Source organism: Pelobates fuscus, chromosome 2 (assembly GCF_036172605.1).
Source record: "Pelobates fuscus isolate aPelFus1 chromosome 2, aPelFus1.pri, whole genome shotgun sequence".
In the NCBI taxonomy this organism is placed as follows: Eukaryota; Metazoa; Chordata; class Amphibia; order Anura; family Pelobatidae; genus Pelobates; species Pelobates fuscus.
The window spans coordinates 230,721,175-230,745,523 of record NC_086318.1 but is presented as its reverse complement, the minus strand read 5'-3'; the positions used below and the strand labels follow the sequence as shown (position 1 = coordinate 230,745,523).

Sequence of the window (24,349 nt, the reverse complement as noted above, 5' to 3'; positions counted from 1 at the left end):
GCCATATTAACAGCAATGAGCACTTTGACAGGCTGAGAGCGGTTAGCTGATGCTCAGAGTGTATCCCATCACTACTCAGGATAATGTGTAAACATAGGCGGGGCCAGGTAGCCAGGGTCAATGATTCACGAATAAGCTGTTTGGAAACAATTTAAAGGGACACTATAGTCACCTGAACAACGTTAGCTTAATGAAGCAGTTTTGGTGTATAGAACATGCCCCTGCAGCTTTACTGCTCAATCCTCTGCCATTTAGGAGTTAAATCCCTTTGTTTATGAACCCTAGTCACACCTCCCTGCATGTGACTTGCACAGCCTTCCATAAACACTTCCTGTAAAGAGAGCCCTATTTAGGCTTTCTTTATTGCAAGTTCTGTTTAATTAAGATTTTCTTATCCCCTGCTATGTTAATAGCTTGCTAGACCCTGCAAGGGCCTCCTGTATGTGATTAAAGTTCAATTTAGAGATTGAGATACAATTATTTAAGGTAAATTACATCTGTTTGAAAGTGAAACCAATTTTTTTTTCATGCAGGCTCTGTCAATCATAGCCAGGGGAGGTGTGGCTAGGGCTGCATAAACAGAAACAAAGTGATTTAACTCCTAAATGACAGTGAATTGAGCAGTGAAATTGCAGGGGAATGATCTATACACTAAAAACTGCTTTATTTAGCTAAAGTAATTTAGGTGACTATAGTGTTCTAGGAGGCTCCATAGACACTTTAATGAGAGGAAGTTTTTAGAGTGCCTAGAGTGTCTATGTAAAACAATGTACAGGCAGTTTCTAAAGTGCTACATAAAGGAGCAAATTAAATAAAAATCTGATGACATTAGGCAGTATTAAATAGTTTTCCTACAGATGAGAACATTTTAATGTTTACTGATTGACGGGTAGCACACTATCCTCTAACTTCTTTGAGCACACAGGACCATTCCCTGACTGCCTTTAATTGTACTATAACCTGCAAATAAACTAGATTGGTCCTTCCGGAAGCAAGAGCTCTTTATAAACATTTGTTGGTATGATCAATTGACATAACAATGGCTTAATCAATGTTGTTTTATTAAAAAATATTTACATGACCAAAAATAAAGAAAACAAAATGTGTGCTAGGACAACAAAAATACTTATAAAAACACATTCAATGAGTGAATGAAAACTTGTACAGCTTCTTTGGTGCCCGTATTTATAAAAAAAAAAAAAAGAAAAAAGTTAAGATGATTCATAAATAAACCACAAGCTCAAACAGAGGATTTGCATTAGTGCACATTATTACAGCTCTCCGTATGAGTACATAAGAATTACTTTACAAATAAATAGCACGTCTGTTAAAAAGCAGCAGGTCCAAGTCTTGTAAACCGTCCTTAGTTGATAACACGAATGTTTCAAATGAAATCCAGAATTTCTGAAGACGAACATTTGACGGGTAAAAAGTGCTGTCCATTGATTGGTCCTACTCATGTTTGTTCAAGTTGCATCACTGTTTCATTCTTCCGCTTTTTTTCGTTTTCTTCTAAAAAGGTGCCGGCCTTAAAAACCAAATGCTTAAGTGGTTATTTACAAAGCTCCTTCCTGCTTTCAAACACATAAGGATAAATTTGCTCCACGGCAGTGGCAACAGATTTCACATCAGGGCCTGCAGGAAGGAAAAAATAAATAAATATAGATTAGCATAAAGTCAGGAAAAGCATACTGGATTCTAAAAACCATCAGATTCAATTACTGTAGAACAGTGTAGAATGCTGACACTGTATAACTGAAAGGGCTGATTACACCAGGGACAGGGACTGCAGGGAGAACATGCGGTTTTTGATTGGAGTAACCCTTGAAATACAATAAGAAATGCTTGCATGTTTTGCACCCTAACCAATCATTTTTTTGGTGATGCGACATTTGTTAATCACTGCCTGAAGACCATTCCGTTTTACTTCCCTTTTATTCCTCCCACTCTAAGTTTAGCAGTATTATCTAAAACGGATATTTTTGTGTAAAAAAAAAAAAAAAAAGTTATTTAGGTAGGGGAAAAACAGGCTGTATTTCTCTCTTTTTTTTTTTTTTTTTTTTAACACAAATTTTAGAATAATTTAATAAATAAGGCCATATTAAAGACCAAAAAATAAAAGTCACTTTTCAAACCAATTTGATAAATCTCCCCTATTGTTTTGCAGAACCTGGGTATTTTGTCCCAATGTGTTCTTGTCTGCAGCTGCATCACAAAGCTCACCTCTGAGGAAATAGCTGAATAAATGGAACGTGTTATTTATAATCACATTAAATAATATATAGAAGCAGTATATGGAATGAAAATACTGGACTGCCAATAATAATAAGATTACAACCCACATGAAATGGTTTTGGCTGACAAATGTTTAATGGATGTGAAGTCTACTTACATCTTGAGGTCTGCTATTTGATTACCCTTGCACTGTAGTATATTATACTTCTACAATACTTGAAATATGCACATCCATCTTCAAGACATTAAAGGAACCCCTTGGTCGTATTGTGCTTACTCAGACTCCATTCTAATAATTACCTGTTACTGTAATACTTCCGGTCGAGAAGATCTGTAAAGTTGATCTCAGAGTCTTTATTCTATAGCAAACTGCAGGGTGAAGTTCAGGCTCATAACTGTAAGTCAAAAACATCAAGCATTAACTCATGTTTCAACCTAGATAACAGTTCATATCAATTCAATATTTAATGAGATGACGATCCAGCACTGTATAGGTTATACTACAGTCAACCACATATTTACAACATTAATTTGAGTTTTCCTCCCATCATTGAATTAACACTTACCTAGCATGAGGGCGATTCTTCTTTGTAAATTCTGGAAGTCTTATTTCAAATGGCATGGTACAGACTGCAAGGACATTTACCACTTTATACTCTGTGAATTTTACCTGAGGAGAAAAAACAAAACATAAACCATTAGCTTCAGCTAACATGCTTGCAATTATTACATTTGTACAGGTATTCACAATTAGAGTTGTATCTTGTTGGCACCTTCCTCTATTAGTTTCCAGTTAACTGCTGTGCAATATATTTCAGGTGGGGCAGACTAATGCTTAGTCCTCCTCATCTCTGGCAAGACCACCTACAAAGCGGCACCAATCAACTTATGTTTTGGAGCGAGTTCGTGATTTTGTAATTGAACTGCTGCTTTTTTGCTTTGTTCTTAAAGGAACACTATAGGCACCCAGAGCACTTCAGCTCATTGAAGTGGTCTTGGTGCAGTGTCACTGTCCCCTTAACCCTGCAAAGGTAATTATTGCAGTTTTATTTTTTTACATTTCAATAATTATTACCTTTATTGGTTTACTCCTCCTCTAGTGGCGGTCTACCAGACAGTCACTAGAGGGACTTCCAGGCTGTTAGGTGACTGAGTCGCCTGACATCCTCACGTTATTCAAGAGGACTTCCAGCATCACCGGAATCCCCATAGGAAACCATTGCATTATGCTTTCCTATGGGGAAATCCTTATGCGAGTGCAGCCAGTGCCCCGCATATGCATCAAATCTTCCCCGCCGGCGGGGGAAAAAGAGAAGAAAGACCAGAGCCAGCACCGAGGGAAATCACAGCTAGATCCAGGTAAGTGCCAAAAGGGTTTAACCTCTTCTGCACCGGAGGAGCCTTGACGCAATAGGAAGCTATAGTGCCAGGAGACAAGTTTGTTTTCCTGGCATGATAGTTTCCCCTTTAATTCTTTACATTTTTTTTTTTTAGCTGCTGGTGTTAAAAATAATTATAAACTTTTCTTTCAACATGACGAAACCAAAACATTTACATGGAAACCAAGCTTTTGTAGACAACGTGCCAAACGTCTAGCACCAAACTTCGCCTCTTCTTCACTGTAAAGAAAGGAAGAAAAACAAAAACAATTACCCTTATGAATTCTGGACTAATATCAACAGTCATGGTACCTGGTGGCCAGAGAAATCTCTGCTGACAGTTTACTTTCCATTTTAAATGTAAACTGACATGTCTGTGTATATCTGTGTGAATGTATGAAAGTCTGTATGAACATAAGCAAGTGTGTGAATGAATGTCTCTATGAAAGTACGTATGCAAGAGTACATGTATACAGAGGTGAGGTGACTGGCTAATTGTGCATATATCTCTATGTGTAGGTGTGGGAGTGTGCAATTAATTTGATGTGCATATGAGGGTGGCTGATTAGTTATTATTGTGAGTGTAAATTAGGTGTTACAGTCATTCTTGTTCCTGTCTATACAGTTCTAGTGACATGTCCCCTGCCTGTGGCTCACACTGCAGGCTATTAACAGAGAGACTTATATTTGATGAATGTCACTTTCGTGTCGGATTACGTAGCCCTAGCCACACCTTTCCAGGCTGTGTCTCACACAGCCTGCATGAAAGAAAATTAATTTTTCCATCAGATGTTAACATGCTTTAGAAGTATGTATCTCTTGCTCTGTAGGGACACTATAGGCACCAAACAAACTTTTTGTTGTATAGATTATGCAGTCTCACTGCTCAATTCTGCTTTAAATTAATTTGTTTATGCATCCTAGTCACATCTCCCTGTGTGTGACTTGCACAGCCTTCCTAAAACACTTCCTGTAAGGAGAGATATAGTCTTTAAACTTCCTTTATTGCAAATTAAGTTTATTAACAGAGCAGGAGATAAGTAATTCTTGGTTTTCAAGGCCCTGCAAGACCTGTATGTGATTAAACTTCAGTTTACAGAGCAGGAGATAAAATGTCTAAAGTAATGTAACATCTGATTTGGTTTGGCTAGGGCTGCGTAAGCAGAAACAAAGGTGATTCAAGTCCTAAACGGCAGAGAATTGAGCAGTGAGACTGCAGGGGCATGAACTATACACTAAAACTGCTTCAGTAAGCAAACTTTGCTTTAATGCGTATAGTGTCTCTTTAAGGTTGTAAGAAAAACTGAAGTTTTATAGTAAGTGTGGAGTTTAGCTTCATAACTACTATGGTCTGTTTTAGTTTTTACGGAGCTAGTAAGGCTAAGGCAGTTGTTCACTTGTTATGTGTCAAAGGGTTTTCAAATGGCTTGACAAAAACTAAAGGATCCACCAAGCATCTAGGGTCCAGCCCCTCGCTTGCTGCAAAGCTGATGCAGAATTTACACTTTACTCAATAGCAATGTCAATTGTGTCCATATATGGATGACAGTTGTAGTGAAAACATGGAACTGCACTCTGTCCCAAGTATTATGTAGCTTGGTGCTACCTGGCCAGTCCCAGTACCAGGGACCAAGTACTCGATGAAGATAGAAGAAAGGTCCAGGCACTCCAAGGTACAAAAAGGCAAATTTATTGAACCCACTCCATCATAACATTTCGACCTATACGGTCTTTGTCAAGCTTGACAAAGCCTGTATAAGTTGAAACATTGTGATGGAGTGGGTACAATAAATTAGCCTTTTTGTACCTTGGAGTGCCTGGACCTTTCTTCTATCTCATATATGGATGACAGTGATAGGCTGAAAGCAACAGCAGAAATTCTCAGGTATTCACTGCAATCTAAAGTGGAAACAGACACTACGAGGAATTGTAAATGATGCATTAACAATACAGTAAGTAAGCGAGTAGTCTCTGGATGCCGTGGGGGACTCACATTTTTTTCAAAATTATTTGATGATGCTTTAATACAGAACTGAAAAACAATAACTACTATGGGAGCAGTGTTGCTTTTAGCTGCAAGCTTTTAAGAGTGCAGGCATCCAATACATGATTTAAAAATTTCACATTGTTCATATTTTATTCAAGAAACATATACTCTCAGTCATTTCCTTTGTACCAAAGCTTCATGGAACTATTATCGGACCATATGTTGAGAATCAACATTGTAGCATACATTAGCCGAGTGGAATTAACAAACCAACACTAATAGCATGCAAGGTTAAATAAAACATGCAAAATGTAATAAAAGGATATGGGAGACGTGCTTCCTCTTTACTGCACATTAAAGAGACACTAAACACCAATACAATTTTAGCTTTATGAAATAGTTTTGGTATCTAGATCATGTCCCTGCTGTCTCAATTCACTACCATTTAGGAGTAAAGTCACTCTTGTTTCTGTCTATACAGTCCTAGCAACATGTCCCCTGCCTGTGGCTCACACTGCAGGCTATTAAGAGAGCAGGGCAAGAGATTAGAATTTCTACATGAAACCAACTGTGCAATAAAGGAGGTTTAAACATTAGATCCCTCTTTACAGGAAAGTATAGGGAGAATATAGGTCCCCGTGCAGAGGAGGTGTGGCTAAGGCTGCCACACCCAGCAAACAAAATCAATTTAACTCCTAAATGACATTCAAGTTAACAGTGAAACTACAGGTGCATTTTCTATACTCCAAAAACACCCCATTAAGCTAGTTTGGTACTTATAGTGTCCCTTTATTACAGATAGCAAACTTGCCTGGTAGCTCCTGTGCAAATTATTTTTCCTGAAGACCAAATTGTTGCAGTAATTCTGGGCTTTCTAAGTTTCATCAACACCTTCTATAAATAAATAAAAAAAGAATGAATGAAAATAACAATAAAATAACTTAATTATCTTGTATTTTATGTGACATTTTAGATTAGATTGGAAAAAGAAAAGAGAAGCAGCGAAGGCTGCAGTACCTGATAATACAAGAAATGGAAAAAAGAAAATTAAATACATCTATATCTAAATCTAAAACATAACTTTTAATAAAGGTCCACAAGTAAAAAAGTCTCCAAAGGGACAAGACCAACAACAAAATAAAATAGGCCTATACACACACAACATATATAAATTAAAATAGCAAGGAAGCTGGTCCACACAATGGACTTAATACTCCTGAGAAGTATAGAAGGACTACCAGCCGTGTGTCCGTCGGTGAGTGTGGTGAAAAATAGACAAAGTATTTTTTGTTAAATACACGCTGGGTGGTCAGTTTGACTATTGCTGCCTGTATATTGCATCTATGTAACTGAAAATCGTCAGTATAGTGATCAAGGAAAAATGTATACGAAAAGTAACTGTTGGTGGGTATTGGCCAAGAAATGCCAGTGTTAAATGAGGTCTAATAACTCCTATATGGAGGCAAAACTATACCAGAAAAGGGGGGATACAGAGATTGGGGAGGAGGAGACCAGTGAAAAAAATATTATTAAGTTAAAAATGAGTTGATAGATGCTGTATTAACAGTAGAAATTTTAGAATCAGAACTTCATAATTAAGTTGTTCAGACATACCTCTTAATAATTACTAAGGTGAATTAGGAAAAGCCACTTGAGGCTTTAGACTATCCTGAGAATATAATAAATAAATAAATAAGCATCAGGTGTTTAAATAAAATAATTTCCACTGGCTTAGAAAGATTGAGATATATACTGCTCTGTATATTTTATGTTTAATAAATGACAGAGAGTGGCAAAGGACTTGAGGCATTAGCGGATGTAAATGTGCCTAAAAAGACGGAGGGTTTGTAAACTAAACAGCCATTTCGGACCTTGTAATAAATCCAAAGTTGGTACTTCTTATATGGGGATGTCCTATTCCATTCTGAGATGCCCAAGCTTATATTGCAGAATGTGCCCACTATTATTACCAGAAAAATCCAGTCCCTAGATACAATGGCTTAATAAGGTGTTTAGAAATTGAAAAGAAAAAGAAAAAAATATATATATAATAATAGCCAAATAAAAAGGATAGTATTGTGCCTTCAGTGTGTGGTGTTCATGGTTATTAAGGTGATGTATGTTACCATACGTATTTACTAGATATTAATTGTAAAATATAGCGAATCTAGAGGATGTGCAAATGCCATAATTTCTCTGTTATAGGACGTAGGTTTGTGGACTTAGTGACGAGATTAAACCCTGTAGTTGAGTAGAGGTTAATACTACTGCTATAGGTTTGTTCTTTTCTTCATAAATGCCTAAACGTTTGTTACAAAGAATCCTATTGATACAAGGAATGTTCAATCCTGATCCAATTGAAACAAAGTTGGATACAAGGTTGTTCAGTAAATATTACTCGTTTTAAAAAAGTTTAACAGAATTAAATAATCAAAAAATAATAAATCGCAGAAAAAAAAAAAAAACTGTTGTGTAACAGAGTTATTAATGAGTAGAAATGTATCATACTCCCCTAGTGGCCGATAATTATCCGTGAATAAAGGGGGTGAAATTAAATTCTTCATTAAGACCTCTGGGAGCCAAAGTTTGAAAGATGTGTATCCATTTGGATTCTTTTTTTTTTTCTTTTTTTCTTTTTAAAGTTTCAAGTTGAAATTCCCTTTTCTAGAGTTCATTGTAATCATTTCCAGTGCTTGGAATTCTAAATTAGAAGCGTCACTATTGTGAAACTTTCTGATGTGATTAGGGACAGGAGTCGAGATGCTGACATTATTGACTGTATTAACATGTTGAAGAACCCTTCGCCTAAATTGTTGGTAAGTTTTCCCCACGTATTGTAATCCGCAGCTACACGTGATCACATACACAATTTTGGTAGAGGTGCAGTTAATAAACTGTTTGACAGGAAATCATGCTTTTGTCTGTGTGCACTCAATCACTTTAGATGGTTTAATAAAATCACAAGCTTTACAGTGACCACACTTAAAAGACACCTTTTACTTCAGTGAGCCAGGTCTGTTGAATGGGATCAGGTTCTAAGTGACTGTGTACTAACATGTCACGTATGCTTCTGGGGCGACTAGCTGTAATGCTGGGGAAGTGGTATACATGGTTAGACAAGTCCTTATCATAGGTTAGCATAGGCCAATGATCAGAGTAAATTTGTCTCACTGGATCCCATAAAACGGTCAAAAGTGCCTATGCAGCGTATCAATGATTTTTCTTGTTTTGGTCTCATACTTCTTAGGCTACTTGATCTGGCACGTTGAAAAGCTTTAAGGATTTTGTTGGGATAACCCAAAGATTTAAAATGTTTCTTAAGTCATTGTGCTTCCCTTAAAAATGTTTCCTGACTGGAACAATTCCTTCTTGCGCTGAGGTATTAGCCGTATGGGATACCTGCTTTAAGGTTATGGGGATGGTGGCTCTTCCAGTGAAGCAGGCTGTTAGTTGAAGTTGACCCAGCGAAACGTATGTCAGGGGCTTTGGGGCACTGCTGGCTCCACACTCTCTACCTGCAGTATCTGCCGACATACTGGAACACACCCAATAGAGTCTGTTTTTTTGCATCAGACTTTATTTATTTAATTTAATTTATTTTTACAAGGATTTCGTTGTGACTCTTGGACAAGTGGGTGGTGTTTTATCTATATACAGATTTAGGGTGAGTTTTGTGGTAAGGGGTGCCTTCGAAGGCACAGTTGGGATAGAGATAGAGATACTCTCTCCCCTCCCCTCCGTATCCCCCCTTTTCTGGTATAGTTTTGCCTCCATATAGGAGTTATTAGACCTCATTTAACACTGGCATTTCTTTGCCAATACCCACCAACAGTTACTTTTCGTATACATTTTTCCTTGATCACTATACTGACGATTTTCAGTTACATAGATGCAATATACAGGCAGCAATAGTCAAACTGACCACCCAGCGTGTATTTAACAAAAAATACTTTGTCTATTTTTCACCACACTCACCGACGGACACACGGCTGGTAGTCCTTCTATACTTCTCAGGAGTATTAAGTCCATTGTGTGGACCAGCTTCCTTGCTATTTTAATTTATATATGTTGTGTGTATAGTACTATTTTATTTTGTTGTTGGTCTTGTCCCTTTGGAGACTTTTTTACTCATGGACCTTTATTAAAAGTTATGTTTTAGATTTAGATATACCGGTAGATGTATTTAATTTTCTTTTTCCATTTCTTGTATTATCAGGTACTGCAGCCTTTTCTTCTTCGCTTTTCTTTTTCCAATTTGGATTGGAGGAGAGCGTATGCTGAACTCGTTCGGGTTTGGTCGCCCCCCTGTCACAGACGTGCTTGGTATGACATTGGTCGCTCTGACTGGCGGATTGTGCCGATTACCTTAGATTGAGGTACATAATATTTTTCACCTATATGGAGGCGGTCCTCACCAACATGGCTCCACCTTTCTCCATTCATTCCATAGTAGCTCCACGCCCCCTGATAGGGGAGCAAGCAGGGCAGGTTAAGCATTGGGGCTTAACCAACATGATTATAGGACAAACCCTAATCACACAGCAGTGGTTACTTTGGCAATTAATGAGGTGTATATATTCTCTTGCCCACCCAGGCTACATTTAATGCTCCTGACGACGGCGTGCTGACAGACCGAAACGGCATCGAGCTATTTGTTTATTCATTTTTTCACTTTAATCACTAGGTAGCCCTATGCACCAATTTTAGTTCGTTAAGTGTGTTTTTCTTAGTGGAGGAAGGGATAGAGGTTTTGGTAGGCACTAGTGGACGTTCCACTGTGCCGAGGGATCTCCAGGTCAGTCTGGCTTCTCTATTATTTGGCTTTGGGGATTTTTGCAGGAGAGGAGGGTGGTTCTCTCCTATCTCTGCTTTTGATTGTATTTATATCACCCTGTTTGGCTTTTTTGATCTGCATAAGCAGGCTGACATTATTGCAGCACCTCTTTAGCTTTATTATCAGTTTATATTTACTGACTAATTGCAGCCTCTCTTAGTTCCGCCCTTCCTCTTTTTGGTATTTACTTCTTTATTGTTACCCCTAGAATTATTAAAGGTAGGGCTTCCTTTTTTCTGTTATCCTCCTATTTGGACTTTTGTCCGTTTCTTTCAATTTCTATGTTTTAGATTTAGATATAGATGTATTTAATTTTCTTTTTCCATTTCTTGTATTATCAGGTACTGCAGCCTTTTCTTCTTCTCTTTTCTTTTTCCAATTTAATCATAGGGGTTATCCCCCATTTAGGAGGTCTGCACAGGCAGATTGTTCATTTCTTCTTTTTCTTTCTTCTGTTTTATAGCACATTTTAGATTAGGTTTTAAACTAACACAGCATTAAAGAAACAGCAAAGCCTTGTGAATATAAATGTGTGTTACTAATGCTATAGTGCCTGTTAGTTGTTTAGGTGTCAGGCTTCCCCAAAGTCTAAGGAGGATAAGCACAGCCAATGCAATGTTTCCCCAAAGGAAAGCACTGGGAGGGTAGTGCATAGGCACAGAAAAACGCCACCATGGGGGTGGTCTTGTAAAGAGTGTGGAGTATGTGTAAGGGGGCTGCCTGTGGGATAGTGTGTGGAGAAGACTGTTTCTGGTGTAGAATGTGTGTAAACAGGTCTGTTTGTGGTGTACTATGCATGGACTGTAATGTGTGTATGTTTAGTGGTTGTAGTTTGCATATTGGAGCTTTAGAATAAGTATGTTTACCAGAATTTACGTAAGTTGTCAAACTGTTCTTAAACACCTTACTCTGGAAGGGTGCTAGGGTACTACTGCCACCATAACCACTAGAGCAGGCAGTAGTGGTTTGGGTGCTTGGAGTTTTCCTTTAAAAAAGCTGCATGTGTATGAGTGGATACTATGCATGCTGTATGTAGGGAGATACTGTGTGTTTTGTTTAGGTGTAGAGTGGCTTTCAAAAGTGAATAGATGCCTGCGCGCACATTGTGGCTGTATGCGTGGAGTGACAGTGTGCGTATAGTTCAGATGTAGAGTGGCCTTGTTGTAGCTATTGTAGTGTAGTGGAGGTGTGAGTGAGGTGACAGGGTCTAAGTTGTCTGTGTGAATGTGTGGTGATTGTGTTTAGGTGTAGGCGGTCTGTAAGTGTGATGGCTGTAAGTGATGTGTATTGCTGTGCATGGGTACAGAGAGGATGTGTGCAAGTAGCTGTGAGTGGCATGTGTGGCTCTTTTTTTTTTGAGTAGCTGTGTGTAGTGATGTGTGCACAGCTGCACACCCACTTTAGCTTACAATGATCTATGCAATATGATTGCTTGCAAGGATTTATGGGTTATCACTGTGTGAATTTGAAATTGTCTGTGTGGGTGCCCAAGCATATACATATATACATATACACACACATACACACACACACACACACACACACACACACAATTTTAAACCACAGTAAGTACAATATGAAATATTTAGTTGCTAAAGAAACAGTTTAATTTCCTTCCATGGCAGGTACACTCTAAACTCAGAGTTGAACATTATTAGTCAATGATTATGTTTATCTGCCCTTACACAGCTTTACAGTAACAAAGTGTCCAACGTGAAGGCTGCCTGTTTTAGTACATCAACACAGATACTGCTACTGGCTGCACAAAAGCTAGACGCATTCCCATGTCTCATTCAAAACAGAAACTGAATTGCCATGGTTTATTTCAAATATCTTAAAAATGGTACAAACAGGTTTAATCGATACATTTAGGCCTCCTTCACAAAATAATTGCAAAAAACACACAGTTGAAAATTATCGCTTTTGGAAGTAATTATGCTGACTATTGGTAGCCATAGTTTTTACCTTTAAACAACCACTAAAGGATTCCAGACCACTTCATCTCAAATAAATGGTCTGAGTGCACTGTCCCCTTTAGTTTTAATCCTGCAATGTAAAACATTGTACTTTTGTAGAAGCTGCAATGTTTTCATTGCGGTGTTTAACATAACTCTTGCAGCTGTCTTCCTGACCACTAGTAGATGCTCTGTTCTCAATCAAATGCTGCTCCTAGAGCTGCATTTCATTGGTGCACTGTGACCATTTGTCAGGCATGTGCTCTAGCCTCCTAGTGATTCCCATTGGGAAGCATTGGATTGGCTTAGATCATTAAGCCAAGGAGGCAGGACCGGCAGCAAAGAGATCTAAAGGTAAAAAGGCTCTTATACTTAAGACACAGAGGAGGAGGAACACTATAATGCTATAGTGTTCCTAGCATGGCCAAATAAAAAAGGTTTAAGTTTATGTGGGCCGCAAAAAAAATAAAAAAAATAAAAATAAAAATACATTTTCACCCCCTCTACTAAAGCCCAGTCCCCTGTCTTCTTAACTCCTGCCCCTGTTTAAAAAATAAATAAATAAATAAAAAACAACAGCCAACAAGCAGTGCCCGTAGTCCGGCCTCTGGCATACCCCCAATGGCCCCATCCGCACCTTAAAAAAGCAGATTCTCCCGTTACTTGAAACCCTCACTGAGACACACTCACAGACAGCCACATACCATTTTAAATTATATATATATATATATATATATATATATATATATATATATATATATATATATTTTTTTTTTTTTTTTTTTTTTTTTTAATACGACAGGTACAATTTAAATATGATTAAAACATTTTCTCTTTGAGCAGTTATCAATATGACAGAATATTCAAAAATGACTAAACACCATCACCACTTCAGTGATTCTAAGTGGTCATAGTGCATGGCATCTGTACTTACACTCTGTAGAGTTTAGCACTGTAACATCTCTGCAGCCTAGAGGTGTAACTCCCCCACTTGCAGCTTCACTGGGATGTCATTAGCCAGCCAAGAACTAGAGTTCCGGGTGGCCAAAATGAATTTTGTACATACAGGATGTCTGTCGTCAGCATGCACAACATGCTGGTGACAAGAGTACAATGGAGGCACACCTCTCAATGCTGCCCATATTGTCCCCTTGGGCTGCAGGGAGAACTTGGCCATGGAGCTGGAGTTACGTTTTAGCTTTATTTAATTATTTTTAGGGAGTGAGGTGACTAGCACTGCAAAGGTTACTCCAAACAAAAACAATGTTTTCTGAAAACTGTTTTTTGGCTGCAGTAACCCTTTAAAGAACTGTATGGACCCTGTCACCCAAACAGACTTATTTAAATGTAGAGATATTTATGGAAGAACTCACATTTACAAAATTTTATATCAAAAGAGGGGTTTAAAAAAAAAAAAAAAAAAATTTACTTACTCCAACTTCACGCTTGTAAATAACGTTTGTTCCCTCCAAAGCAATCTTCCTTAAATTCAAGTGGCATCTTGTCCGGAATACACATACCACATTAGTGATTAAAATATCCAGTGCCACATCATTATCTGCATCCATTGAGGTGGCTTACTCAATGTTTGTCATCCACCAACAAGTTTGGAGTCTAGAAAAAGGAAAAAAAACAAAATCTATTTCACTTTTATTGGCATTCAGAAAAAAATGCAATTTGGAGTGGAGATTCATCAATAACAAGTAAGCAGTATAAGGGAAAGCAACCAAATGCACAAACAAACCGTTATAACACAAAGGTTGTCAAAAAATATTCAACTGAAATACACACAAAAGCAAGTGATCTTGTGTATGAAAGAAAATAAAAATTGCAACTGTGAACAAAAATAAATAATAAATGCTGAATGTCCCACATATTAAAGCAAGTGCATAGATGTTTGGGAATAAATGTTCATACCCCATGGTGGACCCTTTTTACTTTAGTGATTCCCGCATTAGGAAAATCCAAAGACCTACAAAGGGCAGAAGGTTTTGTATTCATCACTTAAACAAACGATGTGTACACAGAATATAAGAAATTTTGTGAACCCAAATTATAGCTTGAGTATTTTTAAGCAATTTTCTAAATTCTATTTTATTTCTTTACTGTGTCCTTTTGAAGTAATCAATAATAATTTTAGATTCTCTTTTACAATCTATTTGAAATCTAAAGCCATCAACATTTTTTACTTAACAATTGTATGTCAGTTAAAAAACAAACCAACAAAAAAAATAAACAATAAACAACAACGCAATATTCGTACCTGTACATAAGCATACACGACAGAAAAAGTGCCTAATCACTTGATACATTAACCCAGCCACAAAAGATGTGATAACACATGCAGGCATTTTATTTTCAGGAACCAGGGTAAATGTGCCTTTAAAGCTAGTGGCAAAGGCTGCAAGGTCTCCTCACTGTGCAGCCACATAGTGTCTCAAGATAAACACAAATCAGGTCCTTAAAAATTCTAATTTGCTTTTTAGAAGAGAGGTTTATTAATATTTATGGAATTAGTGAGATTAACAGGAAAGAACCCCCCCCCCCCCCCCCCCCCCCAAAAAAAAACCAAGATTCAGGGGTTGAGATTTCATTTTACAAAAACTAGGTAAGAGTCTATTAAAATGGTAAAATATTAGTGTCAGATACAATCACTTTAGAAACCATAACTCTAAGGCTCCAAATGTCAGTAATAAGATTACTAAGTATCAAAATAATGCATGAAATGCACAACTAGATTTTTTGGATTATTTAGGATTTATCCAAACACATGGCTAATGTTTCCCTTTCAGTTTGAATATACATGATTAAACAGGCACAGGGAAAATTCCCCCAACCCCTCTCCCCCTTCTATTATTAGGAATTCACCTGACACTTAAAGGGACACTCCACTGCCCAAATACAAAACAAATTAAAATTACCGTTTAGTGGATATACCCCAAATTAAAACTTTCATTCATTTAATTACGGTATGTATTTTTTCATTGGGGATATGTCTAAAACTAGCTTGCAAAACCTGCAGGTCTCTTTGTCTGCTGCCTTTGGAAGTTCTCCCCTTCTATCTCCTCCCAGACTTTCTGGGGCTGTCCAATCACAGACTTCCCAATGCCGCTCAATGAGAAGTCTAAATCAGGTGCTCTATGTCACACTATGATGATCTTTTTATCTTTAGGTTTTAGCCGTATTCCCATATTTGTGTTTCATACATACATATATAACACAGGAAGGTCACTGGGAAGGCTGACACATTTAGTTCCAGTATAAAAAGTTATTATTGGTATATATGTAGCGCAAACGTCCGCAGCACTTTACAATATTATGAAAAGGAATTTAACAATAAATGAGACAATTACAAAATGATACAGGAACAATGGGTATAGGAGGATCCTGCTCAAAAGAGCTTACATTCTAGAGGAGTGGAAAGGCATCAAGGGGGACCGCAATCAAATAAGGTGGGAGAGTAGCAGAACTGAAAGTGAGAGTGGGGTGTGGCTCTTTAAGAGAGAGCAAGAGACATATGTGACATAGAAGTTACTCTGGGAGGCCATAAGCAATTCTAAACTGAAGGGTTTTGAGGGACTTCTTGAAGATTGAAGACTATGGGAGAGTCTGATGGGGGTAGGCAGGATGGTCCAAAGGAAAGTAGCCGCATGTGAAAAATTCTGCAAACGTGAGTAAGCAGTGAGGGTGCGAGGAGTAGACAGGAGAAATTCACCAGCCGAGCGGAGAGACAGACAAGTGGAATACCTATGAATCAGTGAAAAAAATATATAAGAGGGTTAGAGGTGCTTAGAGCTTTACAGGTAAGGGTTAGCATGGATCTCCTCCACCGCTTGAAGTGTAACCTCTTAAAATGTGAACCACTCACCGTCTTTAAAGTTCTCTGCATCATCCTTAATAGCCACTCTACTGCCCAAATAGAAAAACAAATAAAAATCACTGATTAGTAGATAAACCCCCAATGAAAAGATGCATGCAGATTTACACATATTTTCATTGGGAGTGTATATAAAAACAGCGTGCAAAAAAATGCAGATCTCTTGCCTGCAGCCTTTGCAAACCCACCCGTTTCGCCTAGACTTTCTGTAGCTGTCCAATCACAGACATTCCAATGCAGCTCAATAAGAAGTCTTTGTAAGACAGATGCTCTGGGCAATTGCTGCCTCACTGAAAGGGTGGTGTAGCAAGGTTCCTTCAGAAATGTGCCAGTTTTGATTGACATCTGCATTGTTTGTAAAATGGGGGGCAGGGGGGGGGGGAGGAGTGTTTCTTGAATGTAAAAGCAGCAATGTCACCGTCTGGGGATTTTGCAAAGACCTTCGACAGTGACATCACTGCTGGGGGGTCCAGAGAATGTTAGGGAGCAGTTAAAGGAGAGGTTTACTTACTTGAACCTGTCCCTCGCAAGAGCTGCCTTCATCCTCCAGCAGGTCCTTTTCAGCAACAATGCTGTACAAGAGTACAGCATTGAGGTCTATGAAAGATCCTGCAAAACCGCGGGATCCTCCATAGGCAGAGCCAATTCCCTGCACATGTCACTCGTCACGGCTGTCTGGATTGACAATGTAGCAAAAATATATAGACATCAGTTGGATGTCCCTACTTTGTCTTATTTATTTAGTTGGAAATTGATCAAAAATGAAACAAAGAAAGCTAAAGTAGGGAAGAAGAGACGAGAAAACAATAGGGAAAAAAGGTAGGTACGGCATGACAGGGGCGATTTAATAGAATATTCATGACATTAAAGGAACACTATAGTCACCTAAATTACTTTAGCTAAATAAAGCAGTTTTAGTGTATAGATCATTCCCCTGCAATTTCACTGCTCAATTCACTGTCATTTAGGAGTTAAGTCACTTTTTGTTTCTGTTTATGCAGCCCTAGCCACACCTCCCCTGGCTATGATTGACAGAGCCTGCATGAAAAAAAACAAATACACTGGTTTCACTTTCAAACAGATGTAATTTACCTTAAATAATTGTATCTCAATCTCTAAATTGAGCTTTAATCACATACAGGAGGCTCTTGCAGGGTCTAGCAAGCTATTGACATAGCAGGGGATAAGAAAATCTTAATTAACTCCTTCCGACTGCGGACGTATCAGGTACGTCTGGCAGAAAACAGTCCATAATGACCTTGGACGTACACGCTCTGCATGTGATGAGTGCCTTGAGGGGTCCTGGCACTACGTGCATATAAAATAATATATATAAAAAATAAAAAAATAAAAAAAAAGATCAATATTAACTCCCCCCCCCCCGCCCCCAGAATCATGGGGCTTCTGGGGGCGTCCCTAGCATGCCGCATCATAAGAGGCAGGCTGGGGTCATCCAATCACAGCTTGCCCAATTAGCAATTTCATCCCAAGTGTGTTCCCCATTTCTCTGATTAGTGTGGATCTGCCTCCCTCTCTTCACTTGTGTTTTAGTGAGAGAGGGAGAGAGATCTGTGGTTTAGCTAGAGAGATTTAGGTATTCATAGGTAGGGATTTGTAAAATCTTGAGACCCAAAGGCTCTTTTCAGAGCCATTAACCACTGTCTTGCCAGTGATCACTATAATAACTGGCTCTTGCACAGCAGCACTTTTCTGCTGTTTGTGCCTTTTTTTTTTTTTTAGGGGTTCATTTTTTTGTGATCTTTTTTGAGACCCAAAAGCTCTTTTCAGAACGATTAACCCCTGTCCTGCCAGTGATCACTATACAGATCACAGGCTCTTGCACAGCATCACTTATTTTGCTGTCTGTTCATTTTTTCAGGGGTTATTTTTTTTTTTTTTGTGACGGGTCACTAAGTAAAGTAATTGTGGTCATGGCACATGGGTCACGGAAGTCAACCCGCGCTGAGCAGTCATATGCCACCCTTGCGCTAGAGTCTGACGCGTCTATGTCAGACTCTGACCATGATTTTGACCCTGCCAGGTGCTCAGATACATCATCACTAGATACAGTGTCTACTGCTAGTGATGTATCTGGTGATGTTGTATCTGTGCCTGCTAGTCCCCCTGCCAGAAGGAGACGTGCTGCTCCAGAGACGTGCTGCTGAGGAGTGGGTAGTGCCTCATCGCCAGAGGCCAGACATCCCATCCTTTCCTGCAAATCCTGGCATTAATTTGGATGTCACAGGATTTAGCCCTCAGCAGTTTATGGAGGTGTTTCTGGGCGATGATGTATTGGGGAACATTGTCGCCCAAACTAATTTATATGCCCATCAATTCCGAGCTACAAATCCGGAATCTTTTTTGGCAAAGCAGAAATGGGCCCCTATCGATGTGCCAGAATTTAAAAGATTCTGGGCATTGACTATGCTGATGGGCATCATAAAGAAGCCCTCCATCCGCTCCTACTGGAGCAGTAGCCCCATCTGCTCTACCCCCATTTACTCCCAATGTATGTCGAGGAAGAGGTATGAAATGATTCTGCATTTCATGCACTTCAGCGACAACAGCCTGTGTCCCCCTAGGGAGCATCCCCAGTTTGACAGGCTGTATAAAATCCACCCCCTGATTACCCACTTTTGCCCAGAACATATGGGAACCAGTGGCAAGATTGTCTGGGACCTGATATTCCCCCTGATGAACAAAGGGTACCACTTGTATACTGACAATTTTTATACAAGTGCCCCTTTGTTCAAGCTACTGTACTGTTTTGATACAGTAGCTTGCGGCACAATTAAAAAGAACAGCACAGGTTTCCCAGGACAACTTGAACGCACCCGGCTACGAAGGGGGGAGACCTCAGCTCTGCGCCAAGAGGAGCTGTTGGCAGTTAAGTAAAGAGACAATAAGGATGTGTACCTTCTTACCACCATCCACACTGAGGGGACTGTGGAGGTCCCTGTACGTGGCAGAGCTGAGAGAACGAGGAAGCCAGTGTGCATCAAGGCCTATAACCGTCACTTGGGTGGGGTTGATCTGGCAGATCAGCTGCTGCAGCCCTACCTAGTTATACGAAAGACAAGGGCCTGGTACAAAAAGGTTGCAATCTACCTAATGCAGATTGCAACCCACAACGCGTTCTTGTTGTTCAAAAAAGCAAACCCCGGGACGCAACTGAGATTTTTACAGTTTCAGCTCCAGATCATTTCGCGGATTTTGTACAGTGATGCACCTGCTCCCCAGGCGGTGATGGGAGAGAGCAGAGTTGGGGCTACACATTTTATTTTTAAAATTCCCCCTACTGCGGCAAACAGAGGGTCTGTTCTAAGAGGGGGCAGAGAAAAGACAGTGTATATTACTGTCCTGATTGCCCTGGGCAGCCTGGACTCTGCATTGGCGACTGCTTCAAACGATACCACACACTGGCCCATTTTTAATTTATTTTTTAAAATTTGCTGTTCAGTTTTTTTTTTGGGGGGGGGGAGGGAGTTTTGTTACATTTACCCCGTGCATGGGGGGCATGGAGGGCCTTAGGAGGCCTCGCAGAAAACAACCCGGGGTGTTTTCTTGCAATAACCAACAACGGGCTCTCCTAAATCACAGTCAAAAAGCGGTGTGCGTGTGTAAAATTGAGGATTGAACAGTTACCTCCACACACGTTCTTCAACTACTGTGGGGTGTAAACTTTTCAAATATATGCACGCTCATGGCAAGAAAATACATTGGGATATCTGATAAGGCCCCCAAAAGGAAAATAGGCAAACAAGATATGTAAAATTTGAAAAACGCATATCAGACATTTTGCTTTGCACCCCCCCAGTGAACTCGACAAACGTATGCATAAGTGTTATCGCTGTACTCGGGAGATGATGCCAAGTACATATTGGGGTGTCCTTTGGCAGTAACACCTAACAGGAGCTTAGAATCTATGCACAAAGTAGAATGTGTGAGTGAAAAATAACACCACAAAAACGTTTGACAGAGACTGGTGGTAGAATTAGTGCATGTAAAGTGTTGAAATGCCACCATGTGAAATGCCCTAGGGTGTGTACTTTTCAAAAACATACAGTTTGACAGAGGTGAATAACATTGGCCGGCTTCAGACATGTTCCAACTGGGACATGGGTGCATGATGGCCAGCTGTGTTTTTATTTTTTATTTTTATTATATTTTACTTTTTTTTATTCTAGTAAATTATATGATATGATGAAAATAATGGTATCTTTAGAATGAACATTTAATAGCGAGAAAAATGGTATGGTAAATAATGGTAAATAATATGTATGGGTACAGTAAATGTGTAAGAGGCAAATTATATCTAAACACAACCACTGCAGAAATGTAAAAAGAGCCCTGGTCCTGAACGGTAATAAAATTGAAAAATGGCCTGTCACTAAGGGGTTAAACAGAACTTGCAATAAAGAAAGCCTAGATAGGGCTTTCTTTACAGGAAGTGTTTATGGAAGGCTGTGCAAGTAACATGCAGGGAGGTGTGACTAGGGTTCATAAACAAATGGATTTAACTCCTAAATGGCAGAGGATTGAGCAGTGAGGCTGCAGGGGCATGTTCTATACACCAAAACTGCTTCATTAAGCTGAAGTTGTTCAGGTGACTATAGTGTCCCTTTAATATATATTCAGCCAGTAACACACAAGGCTGCAATTTCATATTTTTTTTTACCCCTTTTATTATTTCATGAATTCCTCCAGTTTCCACCACATTTGTGCTATATTGAACGTATCCATCAAAAATTTTTTTTAAAAATCAACCTTTGCATTATAGTTTTGGCTATAACACTTATCACTTTATGCTCAAAAAGGTTACAAGGGAAGCTCCCCAAAATCGCTCCAACCAACAGGAAGTGATGAGTAACCAGTCAGGGCTAATCCCCTTCATGTCTTCCAACAAGTTCAGTACTATCTCAGAAAAATATACACAGGTATGGACTGGAGTGCAAACAGCAGACACTCACCTTGCTGCATGAAGGTAGCACAGCATATAATCAAAACACAAAGTCCAATTTACCCCAGGGTGACTGGTGCAAATCCTAGATTTTCACCTTGAACTTGCACAAACCAATGTCAGTAGCAGTCACAGCTGGACATGACTGTCCAACAACCCTCAAAAGACTAAGCTCACTACTAACCACAACAGAGCTCAATTTATCTCCACCCACTTAGACAACAGTATACAAATGCTTTGTACACTGGTTTCCAAGACTCCTTATTTCCAGAAGATACAGAACACAAGTATGTGTAGGATAAGGGAGAAAACAGATCACACCCTAGCTTTGCTAATGTCACTGGCTCACTTCAGTGGGATTTAGTAACCTATTTAAAAGTAGCCACAATGACTTCCAATGCAAAACATGGTCTAGGACCTTGCTACCTTAGAAACAAGCTCATCCACATCAACCCCACTTTAAATCCTGAAACGTGTAATTGGTTTCCTAACAATCAAAACTTGACATCTAATTACACACAATCCTGCTGCTTTGCTTAGGTCAGCAGTGATACATTTTCCTCTACTGGTGCACTCTGCAAAGCCTTTCACTAATTCTCAACTGTACTCAATCATTATTCCTGCATGTTTCCCATATTCCTTTTCCATATCCCCCCCCCCCACCCCACCCCACCCATTGATGCTCAGTCTCCCTCCCCAGCCATTGATGCTCAGTCCCCCCCCCCCACCCAGTCATTGATGCTCAGTCCCCCCCCCCACCCAGTCATTGATGCTCAGTCCCCCCCCCCACCCAGTCATTGATGCTCAGTCCCCCCCCACCCAGTCATTGATGCTCAGTCCCCCCCCACCCAGCCATTGATGCTCCTCAGTCCCCCCCCACCCAGCCATTGATGCTCCTCAGTCCCCCTACCCAGCCATCGATGCTCCTCAGTCCCCTTCCCCAGCCATCGATGCTCCTCAGTCCCCCTCCCCAGCCATCGATGCTCCTCAGTCCCCCTCCCCAGCCATCGATGCTCCTCAGTCCCCCTCCCCAGCCATTGATGCTCCTCAGTCCCCCTCCCCAGCCATTGATGCTCCTCAGTCCCCCTCCCCCCGCCATTGATACTCAGTTTCCCCCAGCCATTGATGCTCAGCCCGCTCCCCCAGCCATTGATGCTCAGCCCGCTCCCCCAGTCATTGATGCCCAGCTGTGCACGGTGTGCTCTGGGAGTGGTTCTCTCCGTGCTGTGTTATATGGGTGAGTGTGACTGTGTGTTATACGGGGTAACATTGAGCACGGTACAAGGTGTCGGTATGTACTTACCGTTAGGCCCCCATTGATTCGCGCTCCCAGTCTCGTGGTTCTCTTTGTCCGGGTGCCGAGCTCGCTCCTGCCGCACCTGCTGTCTTTGTTGCCGCGGCCCGATCCACTGACCGACACAATAACAATCCAGGCTGACTCACAGAGCGACAAACACTAGAGTAAGCCCTGCCAACGCGCATTAGTACTCTATCGAACGTCTCCAGGGCACAGCGCTGTGTGTCATTCAGGCAGCCATTTTATTAGTGACCAAGATATGCTAAGGGCTATGTATCTGGCTCCACCATCATGGTTCCTGAGTGGGAGACCCGGATGTGAAACACTGTGTTGTTTGTCTTTTGTGTATTGAACTCTAAATTAGTGGGTGGGTGCAAGGTGTCACATCGCCAACCGCCAATCACATAAACGGCGGAACCAGAGAGTTTGCAGCGCGAAATGACCCTGAGAACCTTTAAACCGCTGTCATGTGACTAAGTGTCTGACGCCTCTTTTCAACATCTTGTAAGTCGATGAAGTGCGACCTCAGGTGGTGAAGGAGAGCACTACACCATATTTGACTAGTCTGATGGCTTTACACTCAATACTTTGTTTTGTAGCACTGTGCTATGAAATTAATATTGGACAAACCTTTAAAATACAAATCTACAAAATATGTAAAACTTTGTACCTAGTAAACGGATAAATAATTTTCAAACGTATGTTGTTTTAAACAAATTCAAAGGAAACCGTATAGAAAGAAAAGTTAATGATGCAGGAACTAATTTTAAAAACAATTAGATAAGAACAAGACAAAAAATAATTACAAGATTTGAAATAAGATGACATTTTAGTTAAAACTAGTTGACAAAAGGGGAGGAGCGGCTGTATAGTTTTAGTGTCTAGCCAAAATTATGATAAAGAGGCAAAGAGAATATTAAGTGATTGGAATACACTGTGTGCAGAATTATTAGGCAAATGAGTATTTTGACCACCTCATCCTCTTTATGCATGTTGTCTTACTCCAAGCTGTATAGGCTCGAAAGCCTACTACCAATTAAGCATATTAGGTGATGTGCATCTCTGTAATGAGAAGGGGTGTGGTCTAATGACACCTACACCCTATATCAGGTGTGCATAATTATTAGGCAACTTCCTTTCCTTTGGCAAAATGGGTCAAAAGAAGGACTTGACAGGCTCAGAAAAGTCAAAAATAGTGAGATATCTTGCAGAGGGATGCAGCACTCTTAAAATTGCAAAGCTTCTGAAGCGTGATCATCGAACAATCAAGCGTTTCATTCAAAATAGTCAACAGGGTCGCAAGAAGCGTGTGGAGAAACCAAGGCGCAAAATAACTGCCCATGAACTGAGAAAAGTCAAGCGTGCAGCTGCCAAGATGCCATTTGCCACCAGTTTGGCCATATTTCAGAGCTGCAACATCACTGGAGTGCCGAAAGCACAAGGTGTGCAATACTCAGAGACATGGCCAAGGTAGAAAGGCTGAAAGACGACCACCACTGAACAAGACACACAAGCTGAAACGTCAAGACTGGGCCAAGAAATATCTCAAGACTGATTTTTCTAAGGTTTTATGGACTGATGAAATGAGAGTGAGTCTTGATGGGCCAGATGGATGGATTGGTAAAGGGCAGAGAGCTCCAGTCCGACTCAGACACCAGCAAGGTGGAGGTGGAGTACTGGTTTGGGCTGGTATCATCAAAGATGAGCTTGTGGGGCCTTTTCGGGTTGAGGATGGAGTCAAGCTCAACTCCCAGTTTCTGGAAGACACCTTCTTCAAGCAGTGGTACAGGAAGAAGTTTGCATCCTTCAAGAAAAACATGATTTT

General features: G+C 40.0%; 1 protein-coding gene across 2 annotated transcripts; it reads right to left on the bottom strand.

Moving 5' to 3' along the window:
- Positions 1 to 1,091: 1,091 nt before the first annotated feature.
- TBPL1 (TATA-box binding protein like 1) lies at positions 1,092 to 22,771 on the bottom strand. 2 transcript variants are annotated; one of them, XM_063443247.1, is made up of 7 exons: positions 22,531 to 22,771; positions 13,824 to 14,004; positions 6,413 to 6,495; positions 3,791 to 3,854; positions 2,802 to 2,905; positions 2,536 to 2,630; positions 1,092 to 1,635 (listed from the first exon to the last, which is right to left on the bottom strand). In XM_063443247.1, the coding sequence occupies exons 2-7, from the start codon at positions 13,956 to 13,958 to the stop codon at positions 1,553 to 1,555; spliced, it is 564 nt and encodes a 187-aa protein (XP_063299317.1). In that variant the 5' UTR covers positions 13,959 to 14,004; positions 22,531 to 22,771; the 3' UTR covers positions 1,092 to 1,552. The 2 variants fall into 2 exon arrangements, with proteins under 2 accessions (XP_063299317.1, XP_063299319.1); XM_063443249.1 differs by lacking the exon at positions 22,531 to 22,771 and adding an exon at positions 14,308 to 14,353.
- Positions 22,772 to 24,349: the final 1,578 nt, after the last annotated feature.

Bases quoted from the DNA above. Each gene is read 5' to 3' on its own strand.
- TBPL1 (XM_063443247.1), bottom strand. From the start codon at position 13,958: ATGGATGCAGATAATGATGTGGCACTGGATATTTTAATCACTAATGTG. The intron at 6,496-13,823 runs GTAAGTAAATTT...ATTTATTTATAG, and splicing joins TTTACAAGCGTGAAGTTGGA to AAGGTGTTGATGAAACTTAG. The intron at 2,631-2,801 runs GTAAGTGTTAAT...TTTGACTTACAG, and splicing joins AAGAATCGCCCTCATGCTAG to TTATGAGCCTGAACTTCACC.